Below are 12,500 nucleotides of genomic sequence, written 5' to 3'. Positions count from 1 at the left end.
GAGATCGTCATGTAAGCCCACAATCCACAGACATTTTGCAAGTCAAATAAACAAGGAAAAAAATCACCAGTCGACCATAATGTTTTTATTCTTAAAGACCGGGTCAACTTTTCTGCCTGCATTGAAAAAAAAATCAAGTAGTCTTTACGTATACACTAGATCGTTAGTAAACTTAGGATTATCTCAAGTCAAGTATTTTTTCTTCTTTAACGCATTACACACAAATAATGCAAATACTTCAAGTAAACGTACACAATATAGGCACAATGGTCTGCTGTGATTGACATGTTTGGACCTCCTGGCGCAACCTAAGAAACCGCAAGTCGGTCGCTTTTTGCGATGTTACTTTGGCCTTCACACACGCATTTTTGGTTATTATATAAGTAAAACGTATAGCCAAGTGTAAAGACTACCTTAAAAGTAATTTCATCGCAACAGAAAGAAAAACAGTAGAATACTATTTTTATCTTTATCATTGTGATCAATCAGCAAAAAGTGTAGATTTCATCAGCTTGTTTGTGTTGAAATTCCCACGGCGCTGTGCTAAACAATTTTGCCCAGTAACAGAAATGATGGGCTCGGAATTAAACGAAACATTAAGAACGTCTCAACTTTGTTTTCACGTATGTCGAAATCTTTTATTCATCGAGTGAAAGTGTACGTTCGGCAACACTACTTTAATTTTGCTTATTGGTAAACTTGTAGATTATATCGGCTAGTCTGTGTCTGTTGATTTCACTAATAGCCTCTTTCTTCTCTTGTTTATTCATGCAATTTTTCGCTGGACTTTTCTTTTAAAGAATTATATATGTATGAGAAATAGAGAAGCGAAAGCCGCCTGTGTGTTAGGTGAGAGGGAAAACAAAGCTGAAAAGCCTTTTCAAATCCTCATGTCATTTAATAGCCGCACTGGAATATAAGTGGGTGAAACACGAAAATAAACAGGTCTGTTGGAAGCGTGCTTGAATTTCATCACATGGGCCCCAAAATAGGCAAGAATTTGTAACGTTAATGAATTATAAGCACAGTTTCTCTTTCCAAACCGATGGAATTACCTGGTGATAAATAACCTCGTCTAGGAAAGTGAATTTTTGACTTTGCAGAAACAATGCTCAACCTCAAGAGTTGGCTATTGTGATCTTTGTGTTGAATTCGCCCATTTCTTGTCGACCTTTTTAACACTTGGAAGAAAAAAAAAACAACAACAACAACAATCCGATGTCTTGCCGTAATTTTGCCGCAGATGTATCCAGTTGTTAGTAACACGCAAGGTACTGACTTGATCACAGGCAGCCGCTGAAATCGATGTCACTTTCGCTTTTTGCGATTATTTGTGCAGCCAAAAGAACAATAGAAAATTGAACGTAGTAAAAGTCTCCCGCAGTGTTTTCCTTGAAGGTAACTTTTTTATATTCGCGGCACAAAATTTATGTTGTTCTCATGTCGCAAATCTTGTTGCTGATGGCATTCTTTTTTATTCTCGATTGACATGACGCGACACTTCCTAAAAACTTCCTTGTGCTCTTCCTTAAAACTGTGAATCAATATTCAGTTACTTTTGCATCAATAGCTGTTTTGCATAAAGCAGGCTAACATGCTTTCGGTCCTATGTTTCTGGCAGCAAGTCGTACAGGACAGGGCTTAACTTCTGTGAACTTTTGTCGTGGAAACTGTTTAGACACTCAGAGTTTACGCTTAAACATGCTGTAAAAAAGAAGTTAAACTTCGTGTAATGCAGCCTCGAAGCCATTGTTTCTCGATTCCCATTTATTTTGTTCAATCTTTCTGGGTGTAGTATTTTTACATGTTTTAATACGTCCTGGAAAACAAAACGCAGCTTAGTTGACAGTTAGGGAATAAAGCACTGTGTCAAGTTACTGCACTACCACACGCACGCAATGCGTACGTATTTGTACAATGTGAACGCGGTGAATTCACTCCAGGGGACTGAAACCGAACCAAAAAACCTGTTTCGTGCGCTTGTGAGCTTGTTTCCGAGACAGACTGAAATATAAATGAAAAGCCGAAGACTTCGCCTCATGGGCTATTGACCCGTAGCCCTAATTGTAAATTATCAAGCCATGTAGTCACGTAATGTATACAAGACGTGCAGGAAGAATGGTTTCATTGTCATTGACGTCTTTCGTAAACCAACGCACACAGACAGATATTTGGACTTCAATGCCCATCATGAGAAGAAACACCAAATAAGTACTGCGTCTACCCTCCTAAACCGTGCTTGTAATCTACCGAATACTTTGGAAGGGAAATCGTCTGAAGTTAATCACGTCACTAGTGGGTGCGATCTTAACATCCCACTGAGTTTTTGAACATTGAAGGTAATGAGATGGGACCTGCGGTTTAAAGTCCTTATTCGAGAAGACTTGAAAGTCTAACTATTTGCGAATGTTATTACAAAGGCAGCACTTTATCCTCAACTTTTTTAAGACCCTGAATGTTACGGGTCTGGGCGGAGTCGAACTCACGATCTCCTGCGTAACCAACTGAGCCACCGGCACGGTGTTGTTCCTTCCAGCGATCAAGTCTATCGACGCAGAAGAGATGTATTCTTATAAGGCTTGAAGGGATTTACTGTTAAGCCAGATTATAGCCCCAGCGGCTGGATGATGAAACGTACCGTTTGTCGTCCAGCAGCGTGGTTTTCATGATCGGGTATCGCACAAAACATTATCGGAACAAGTGAGCCGCATGAGGATTCATGCAAAATTTCCATTACTGACCTAACCTATGAAGTCAGTTATCATTTATGTATTTGCAAAAGCAGAAGAAAGCGTGGAGGAAACGCTAAATTAACAAGTGAATAAATAAATAACGAGAAATAACGGTAAACTGCTTTATGCAACATGATTTAAAGCGGTATAAATTTTAGGATGATAAACGTGCAGACAGAAACTCGTCATGCAAAGAAATGTCTATCGTGATTTGTGCAGATCATAGACATACTATCAGTTTCAATACTCTGATTTCAAAACTTGTTTGTAGACCTTTTTTTGACCGGTTGAGTAGGGATCCCAGACAGACAATTTTGAATTAACAATTACAGATCGTCACTTTGAACCCTTGCCGTTTAACTATGCGAGGTTGACTAGCAGTAGAGTTATTTTCATAGAGTTATGTCGTAGAGTTAGAGTTAAGTTTCCAAAATCCTAAATTCAAGATTTTGGAAGGCCTAAATCCTGAATTTAGAAATACAGAAATACAAAAAGTATCCTAAACATGCATAAAAGCTAACCTTAGGCCTAATTAGGCCTAAATAAAAGTTTAGCTTTTATGAATGTTGGCTTCCAAAATCTTGAATTCAGGATTTTGGAAACTTAACTCTAACTCTACGACATAACTCTATGAAAATAACTCTAAGAATAGCTGTCCCCACTATCAACATTCCTATTCGTGTAAAAAGCGGTCTCTTGTTAAAACGTTTTATATATAAAAACGTAAGATTTCGGCTTCCAGACTAAAGCCTTTAAAAATTAAGATGTTAATGCGCGAGATGGAAATATATACAAAATGTAAGTGTGAAAAATTGTAAAAACGATAAAAGGGAAAAAATGCGCTAATCTAAGAGAATAGAGTATTGTTTTGGCAAAGGCTTGGAGGTATTGTCGGCTTCATTAGTGTTAGCGCTGTGTCAAGATTCAAAAGTTTTTCGGATTCGGAAGTTTCCCTTGTCAATTACTCTTGCATTTTTGAGATCAATAGAGTGATTTTTACGCCAAGCGTGAGCTGCAATATTAGAGCCAGTTTTACATAGTTTTACATTACGAATGTGTTCCTTTTTCCTCGATGAAAAACACCTTCCAGCCTCACCAATCTAGCTCCAGGAACAATCGACGCAAGGGATTTTATACACCACATTGGTCTGAAGTTCAATAGGAGACCTAAACTTTGGGGATAGGAATTGTTGTAAAGTCTTGTGAGGTCTAGTAACAACGTGAATTCCATTCTTTCGAAGAAGACGTGTGAGGGGTTCTATGACACCACGAACATAAGGAATTCAGGCCATAGCGGTGGATTTATTTTCAATGAGATTGAAAAACAAGCCCACCAATTCTTCCAGTGAAAGAATAAGTTCCGGGGAAGGTTTTTTCTTTTTTAATATGTTAGAGATGACGGCAGGTGGATAGCCGTTGGCAAGAAGGGCGTTAGTCGAAAAGAGTACGGTGTTGTGGTCTAGTCTTACTTCAGCCACGTGTCGGCTTGGCATAATCTTCTGAAGGGACTACTGATCGATGAGACCACACGACAGCAATACAGGCAGTAGCCAAATCGAAGGAGTCCAAGTGCTGAAACTGGTGAACAGGTAAACAAGAATACTTCCCTGCACTGGCTTATATGAGAAATTTAGGTTTTTTTGTGGTAAGCCATATCGGACAAAGGCGACTTATCACGATTACTTACGATGAAATCCATCGACTTCAAGGCTATCAAACACATGGTTACTGTATCAGGAGATAGGAAGGATAAGCGATTTCAGTTTTTTGTTATTATTATTTTGTTACAAACAACTTTATTTTGTGGAGGCACGAAGGCTGTTCTGTATCCCCATTGCACAAGGCATGTTTATGTTCTTGCGAGTATTACATAAAGTTCGGCGGGTCTAAAACACAGGTTGCAGGTCAGGTAACAAACAGGTCAGGTCATGTCAGGTCAGGGCAATAGGGAGAATATTTTTCTGCCAACGAAATTGACAATTTCACCATCCCATAATGCAATATTGGGGAGGGGGGGGGGAGGGGGGGTATTTACATAAAAAAAAAACAATACAAGTTATTTACTCTTGGGACTGGATCATGCTTCAGTGAGCTGAACATTTATCGTTTTAATGCAAATACTCCCCCCCGAGTGAATAACGACAAATAAAATTAAAGAAATAAAATAAATTATGGCAGCATCCATAAGAGTAAATAACTTGTATTGTTTTTTTATGTAAAATTTAATACCCCCCACCCCCCCCCCCAAATATTGCATTATGGGATGGTGAAAATAGTCAATTTCGTTGGCAGAAAAAGATTCTTCCTATTGCCCTGACCTTACCCGACCTGACCTGCAGCCTGACCTGTTACCTGACCTGCAATCTGACCTGCAACCTGTGACCTGACCTGTAACCCGTGTTTTAGACCCGCTGCATAAAGTTCGATCTTCCTTGCAAATTTGTTGGAGATGGACAAATGAAGAGATAACCTTAGATATGACTCTTGTAATAAAAAAGCATCACACGTGCTGGGGATCAGCCAAAACTGCCGTAATTAACGAAATTAACAAAGTTCTGAGTAAAATCTTTAAACTTTTCATAGTCTCGTCAAATTTGAATAGTGAATGGAGGCTTTTTTGGACTGAATTGGATGATCCTATTGCCATCATGATAGCTTAACCCAGCGACTGATAAAGCCGCTGATAAAGTTGTAAACATTGGTAACGCCGTTTTGATAGCTTTTAAGAAAGTCGTGATTCATGCTGTATCGTAAACAAACTAGATTCACATGTGTGCAGAGCCCTTGAAAATTTGTGGGGCTAACATGCTAAATTTGAACGTGAGAAATGGGCACCGGAAACCATTGATGTTGTAACATAAGGAACTGGTTTTAATCGCTTTGCATCATTGAAGTTCAACGTTTTTCGATTGTTTTTGTTTCACCTAAATAAATACATTTCACTTGACTCTGAATTTTACTTACATGTAGTAAAATTTTGAACTATAAAGTTCTTAGGGCGTTCACAGCACTGTAGGCTAGGTGATCTGTGGCACTCCATACAGACATCAGTCGGCGTGAACTATTGATCGGTGAAGCGATCTATTTAGCGTGTATTAAGCTAGAGAGATGGTGAAGAGAACCAACGAAACCTAAATTCAGTTATAGTGAAAAATTATCTCAATGGTCATTTTGTTTGCTGTGAACTTGCCATTGCAAAACAGTGTGTCAAATAATAGTTTAGTACCGGTACTTCAAAATGTATTTCTATATTATAATTACACTCAAAATTATGTCAGAAGCCATTTTGTTTCCTTCGAGCTAGCATTGCAGTTTATTGATAATTTTGTACTCCAGTACTGTATTTAGCATTGTGCAGTAGCAAAATTAAACAACAGCAACTTGAAAATGGGTGTGACAAATGAACAGTATGGAACCGGAATTGTTATGCATGACATATTTTTACCTCAGTGTATTCGATGTACCAACATTAAAATGCTTGATACAGCGGTATAGACGTGAGAATGAACTCAAGTGACAGTATGGTTAACTAAAATTGTGTGCAAAAATATTCAGGCACTGTTCTTGAGAGAATGTCAAAAGATGTCGAGTAGAACGCTGAGCCTAGAGTGTTTGATCCAGAAAAAGCAGTTAGTGCGGATATTAGCCAAGGGAGTGATGAGAACATACATCAAGGTTCTATCAATTTTAACGAATTAGTTGATCCTACTCATACAGGTTGTGCATATTTTATTCAAGGTAATGAATCTGTGTTTGGATCAAATGCAGGAAAACAATGTGTTACTGACATATATTAGTCAGTGAATTGAACTTTTAACGATAGCAATGTCATCTTGAGTACTAATACATTGTGGTCTATGCGAAATCCAAGATGATGTTGCTATTGCTGAAAAGGTCAGTTCGTGATTGAAACAGCATCAGCAAGAAACAAGTAAATAAAATAAAATTAAAAATCGTAGAGAGAAGTATTAGACAGTTTTTCATCCTCTTGCCAAAGACACGACCCCCATATGCATTTTAAGAATTGTGGTGATCGTCTTTGTCTGCACATCTGGTATCACTCTCAAATTTTGCGATTTTAGTTAAGCATAGTTCAACACCCTTGTTTCCAGCACCTCTTCTACCTAGTGGCCTACCACATGTACCCCTTGCGTATCTATTTTTTTAAAGACTGCCAAAGAGTTTTTTTCATAAACTACGTATTATCATTATCATCATCATCATTATTATTATTATTATTAACTCCCAGTACCTGAAGTTGGCGCGCACGCTCGGGGCACTACTCGAACTTGATCCAGTACCAGGCTGCCGGTCAATGGCCCACTTACCTGTGGAGGAACGAGAGACACTAGAAGTACAAAGAACCAAGGTACGTGCTGAGTGGTTTTCTTTTGTACCTGGTTAAGAAGTGTGGTGCGAGCTTCACTGGTGAGACAAAGGTGTTTAATAAGTACTGATCTCAAAAGGCGAAAAAAGCACTGGATACAGCATGTATTGTTTGAAGTGAAGCAGAACAGAATCGCCGCGGCCGGACACCTTGAGACCTGAGCGTAAGAGTCCAAAGTGAGAGCGAAAGGAATGTGGCAGTGTTTTAAAAACCACTTTCAAAGCGGTTTTCCGTTTTAAACACCACTTTCACCGCGGTTCTGCTTTTACGCATAATTTTACTGTCAGTGCGAAGCTTTCTTGTGAAAGCGGTCTCAACAAGACGGCATTTTGGGCCTCAGTTTTGGCAGGGTGAAAACAATAGGTTGCTCAATCCAGTCTTTTTTAAAGATCAGGCGTCTTTAGACAAGCGATATTGTATTGGTGTAAGTGGTTCCATGAGCCCGGGTAAAAAATCAATATCACGCCTGTTTTAAGCAAGTTCTGAAAGTACAAGTGTTATGAATTATTTGTTTTACGAAGAAAAATAGGGCGACTTCATTATAAGATAATCGACATATAAACAATTCAAAATGTCAACAGCTGGAAAAGCAACATAAATTGGTGAATGGTGAATTTTGTCATGCAGTCCAATAGACTATTTTCCTGTAAAAATTGTTGGTCGTTTCAGTCGTTTATGGGAGCTAAGATAACGATGCGGTTCGTTTGAAATTACAATTTTGTCTGATTACACAAAGGAAAAAAAGGATTGTGGTTTGCAATCGTATGACAATGTACGCACGTTTACCCACTGCGTTCAGAAAGACAAGGGATTCACTGGGAACTCACAATTAGTCTATTGTAAACTGGTTTTTGAGGTTATAAAAATAATGTAATGTAATGTAATGTAAATCTTTATTTAGACACGGAGAATCATCAGTTAAGTTAATAATTAAAAATTAAAGCTTGTACAACTGCTTTACATGATTGCCGTGTGGGAATCCGATATCTCCGATACTTTCTTAATACCCCGTTTAAACTGCCCAATAGAACAAACGCTTTTTAAATCTTGGGGCAAGTTGTTCCACAAACAGGCCCCGCTGTAGCAAAAACTTCGTTTTAAGTAATTAGTATTTGGCTTGGGCAGCGAAAGCTTTCCTTCAAGATTTCTTAGGTTATAATCATTAAGGTGGCGTTCAGTGAAGAGACATTGAAGATAGTCTGGGGCAAGTTCATTCAATGTTTTATACATAATTAAAGCTTTCTGCTTTTTACGACGAAGAGACAGCTTCTCCCACCTAAGCGTCGCGAGAAGGAGGTTGGAGCTCGTATCAAAAGGTGATTGAGTAATTACTCTGGCAGCGCGATTTTGTAATTTTTGTAATTTATCACTCAAACAGCCATTCATACCATCCCAAACCGGGCTGCAGTAATCAAAATGTGGTAATATTAAAGCATTATAAATTTGAAGTGCAACATCCGTCGGAATAAAAGGTCGCATACGTTTCAATGCACCAATGGCTGAAGAGACTTTCTTGCTTATCTCGTCAACGTGTTTAGACCAAGAGAGTTGTGCATCAATGGTAAGACCCAGAGATTTAATATGGTCAACTCTCTTGATCGTCCTGTCATCGATACTTATATTAATCTCCTCACATTGGGTATTCAATCTCTGCCTAGATCCGATTATCATTAGCTCAGTTTTGGCCACATTTAAACTTAATTTGTTGGCTGTCAGCCAACAGGTGAGATTGTTAAGTTCAGAAGTCACTGCTAGTTTAAGATCGGCTACCGTTTTTGCAGATAAGGTTATACTGGTGTCATCAGCAAACATTCTCGGCGCAGCAACCCGCAGGCAGTTAGGGAGATCGTTAATGTACATCAAAAAAAGCAAGGGACCCAGGATGCTACCCTGCGGTACGCCACAAGTAACAGTGCTGGCAGTTGACAGATTTCCATTTACATTACACCTTTGGGTCCGATTACTTAGGTATGACTGAAACCACTTAGCAGTTGCCTGGTCAGCACCAAAGTAAGACAATTTACGTAAAATAATTTCGTGATCAATTGTGTCGAAAGCTTTTTTAAGGTCAATGAAGACTACTCCGTTCAGGAAGCCGTTGTCGATGTTAACAGACCAGCTATTTGTCGCCTCAAGCAAGGCCGTTAGGGTGCTATGTAAGGAGCGAAAGCCCGACTGACAACTTGATAACAATTGATTGTCATTTAGGTATTGGTACAGTTGATCGTAAACAATTTTTTCAAAAACCTTCGAGACAACCGGAATAACGGAAATTGGACGATAATTGTTGAGGTCCGATTTTTCACCCTTTTTAAACACCGGAGTTACCGTGGCCATTTTCCGTTCTGTTGGATAAATCCCAGTGATAATTGACTTTGTAAATATGGCGGTCAGCGATGGAGTAACAATACTAGCAGCCATTTTCAACAACTTACTTGGGATCATATCGAGGCCACTGGCTTTCTTTTCATCATTATTCCTCTAGTTTAGTCTCGTTAATTGACAAAATATCAATTTTGGAATCATGCATGAAAACTCTAAGTTCGTCAATGTGAGATAGCAAACTGTTAATATTAAGGGAGGCGATGACCAAACCTCGGCCAAAAATACTAGAACAGTTGAACTTACCCCAGTTTTCGCGTGGACGGTCATCAGTCGAATCGGATTCCCAGACGGCAATGTCCTAATCTAAGCGTATATAGTTTTTTTCTAGTTCTAACGAATAAGTCCTTTGAATTAAGCGTCAAACCTCGTGTTTTGTTGAAAAACAAATAGCAAGTTTTTTTAAAGTGGGAAACCAACTCATGTTCTTTCTGCCGACGTGCGTTTAGCCAGTCAGCAGCGAAAGCAATGGTGCCTTCATTAAACAATTAGCCTTTCACAATTCTACCCTCTGTTGTTGTCCCTATTTTCATATATGTGTGGCTAAGGCGTCGTTTCTGTCTTCTTTGTTTGTGCTGTTGTATTTGTAGGCCGTGGAACTGATGGTTTCTAAAGTACAGCTAATGTATGAGCAAATAGAAAGGAAACTTCAGCTTCTGGGCTCTTATGAAGACGACTTAGGTTATCTCAGGTTGGTTTTTTTTTTGTTGCTTGTTATGAGGCTTCAACCTGTACTTAAGTGTTGAGACTTTTCACGTTTCGTGACTTGTAAAGCACATTGGTAAAATGCCCTAAGTTCTATTCCATCGTGGACCATAACTTTAACTGTACCTTTACCTTTCATAACAGAACTAGCGAGACAGTCGCAGGACAAAAAACCGCGGAGGCAGCAGGATTAAAGGTGTGTTGAAGTCCGTTCAGTGATGCGTGCACTTTCCTGATAGATGGATTTTTAGAACTTGGACGGTTAGTCAGGCGCTATTCTGCAGAGCAGGCAAAGCATGTTTTGGTTGTAGATCGCATGGGATTGTTTTCTTTTTTATCAAAATGCAATGCCCATAAGTAGTCAAGCCACTGAGCCAAGGTGACTACCTGTTGTCAGATCTATTTCGATTGGTGTCTCACGCTAGCCTTGGACCTGACCAGTAACAGCCAATGACATTGCGTTTATGAGACAAAATATACTTAATCACAAACGAACAAAATGGCGTAGTTTTTTATGGCTTTTAACGCATAGGTTCAGACGCAAATCTGACATCCGTTTTCCATATTCAGAGAGTAAACTTAAATTGCGCCCACAGTCAAAGTTTAAGCAAAAAGTCAGGGTCAAGCAGAATTGTGAGTTGCATGAATTTTGGTGTTAGATCGGTAATTCAATCAGTTTTCAAGGTTAATAGGTCTTAGGGTTTTTCCTTTTTTTCAATGGTAGTTTGTTCAATAAGTGAGCAATTTCTCGTGCACTAATTGGCTTCTTTTTATCATCAAAGAGTGCAGACACATAACATTGTAATTTTATGCGAACCTGAGAGTATCAATATGGAGGATTTGCCGGACTCTAACCTGTTTGATTTTAATTTTGCGAACTTAACCTGAGGCGAGAACGTTAAGACGCTTAAAGACAAATGTTCCTACCTCAAACTGGCTCGATTTTCACTATGCCAGGAACATTTTTGATCGTCACGTGGGTTTTTGATCGAATTTCGATTCTTGAACTCATTTGAATTCATGCAAGTTGGTGGCTTGATTGTCAAATTCTCAGCCAATGAAATTTTATTATTTGTCCTTAGCATCCAATGAGCGTACGAGAAAAGTTATAGACATCAAATAGCGCCAGTTTGAATGAAACTGCATATGTTTGCGTTTTATTTCTGTTCATTTAAGCCAGGACATAAACCCTTTTTCATTTTTGATATCGTAAAAAACGAATTGACGCCAGTTTTTGTGCTTGTATTAGTTCAAAAATGTTCAGCGTACAACTTAAAGCAGGACAAGAAGGAGATGTATGACATCTCACATGCCTGAGTCGGGCAGACTCAGCCCAGACTCACACCCAGACTCAGCCCAATAAGATTGTCTGCTTTCAGTTATTCTGAAAATCGCTTACTGTAGACTGAAATGAGGTTAGCATGTTACTAATTAGTAGAGAGAAAAATGCACAGTCCTTGCATGCAATGGTTTCTTGCGGACATTATTCGGAGTAGCCTGGATAGAACTTTGGGACCCTTCATTTTTTATGAGGTAGGGGGGTCTGGTGGAATTTGGGGGGAGGGGAGGGGGGCATGCCAAAAAAATGGCTTTCGAGGGGGGGGGGGGGTATCCCCAAAAAAAAAAAAGGGAAAAAAGTAAACTTTGAAATGGCCTAATGTTTCAATATTAAAAAAAATGCTATAGAACAAACATAGAAGGAAGGATACAAGTTTATTACAAACTTTCCTTCTAAAATGACGTTTGACAACAAAAAATATTTGTAGCAACTAAAAGAGAACTTTAAAGTTTAAAGTTAATGCAACTTTAACTGGAACTCATACTTCATCTTCACTGTCGTCGAGCTCTTCTTCGCCGCTTGTGCTCCTGTGGAAGGCACTTTCAGCAATGCTTTCAGTCAGAGTGTACTCTCCAGGGTACATGAACGTGAAGGTTGGTGGTGATTCTGCTACTTGCAGCATTGATGAAATAATTATCTCCCAAGAGTTGTGCGATGTATGGCCCATCTCGTCTAAATAACGACATGCCAACATCCTCAACTTTAATACGCTCTTCCGGGACGGCCAGCCTAGGGGGGTACACAAGGCATTGGGAAAGATCATTTCCTAGAGGGTTTCCAACACAATCCATAAACTCGTTGGATGTTGTTTCCAGTCCGCTTCCTCTTTCTTTCATTTGACTTTCTGCGGTTTTCTTTTTTCCATTTCCTTTCGTTGATGTGCTGTTTCGGTATGCCCTTGAATATGCTGTCATAACTTCCCTTTATATTTTCTAGTGCTTCCATGTCCTGGGTG

At 39.1% G+C, this 12,500-nt stretch overlaps 1 protein-coding gene across 1 annotated transcript in view; it reads left to right on the top strand.

Annotated features, from left to right (window-relative positions):
- LOC138052041 (forkhead-associated domain-containing protein 1-like) overlaps window positions 1-12,500 on the top strand; it is a 104,898-nt gene that overhangs the window by 70,902 nt on the left and 21,496 nt on the right. The window contains exons 27-29 of the mRNA XM_068898395.1: window positions 6,982-7,101; window positions 10,092-10,192; window positions 10,351-10,402. Of these exons, the coding sequence (XP_068754496.1) occupies window positions 6,982-7,101; window positions 10,092-10,192; window positions 10,351-10,402 (273 nt within the window). The remainder of the gene's footprint in view (window positions 1-6,981; window positions 7,102-10,091; window positions 10,193-10,350; window positions 10,403-12,500) is intronic.

This window comes from Montipora capricornis, chromosome 6 (assembly GCF_036669925.1).
Source record: "Montipora capricornis isolate CH-2021 chromosome 6, ASM3666992v2, whole genome shotgun sequence".
Taxonomy (NCBI): Eukaryota; Metazoa; Cnidaria; class Anthozoa; order Scleractinia; family Acroporidae; genus Montipora; species Montipora capricornis.
The sequence above is the reverse complement of the archived record's forward strand: the minus strand, read 5'-3'. Positions and strand labels throughout refer to the sequence as shown.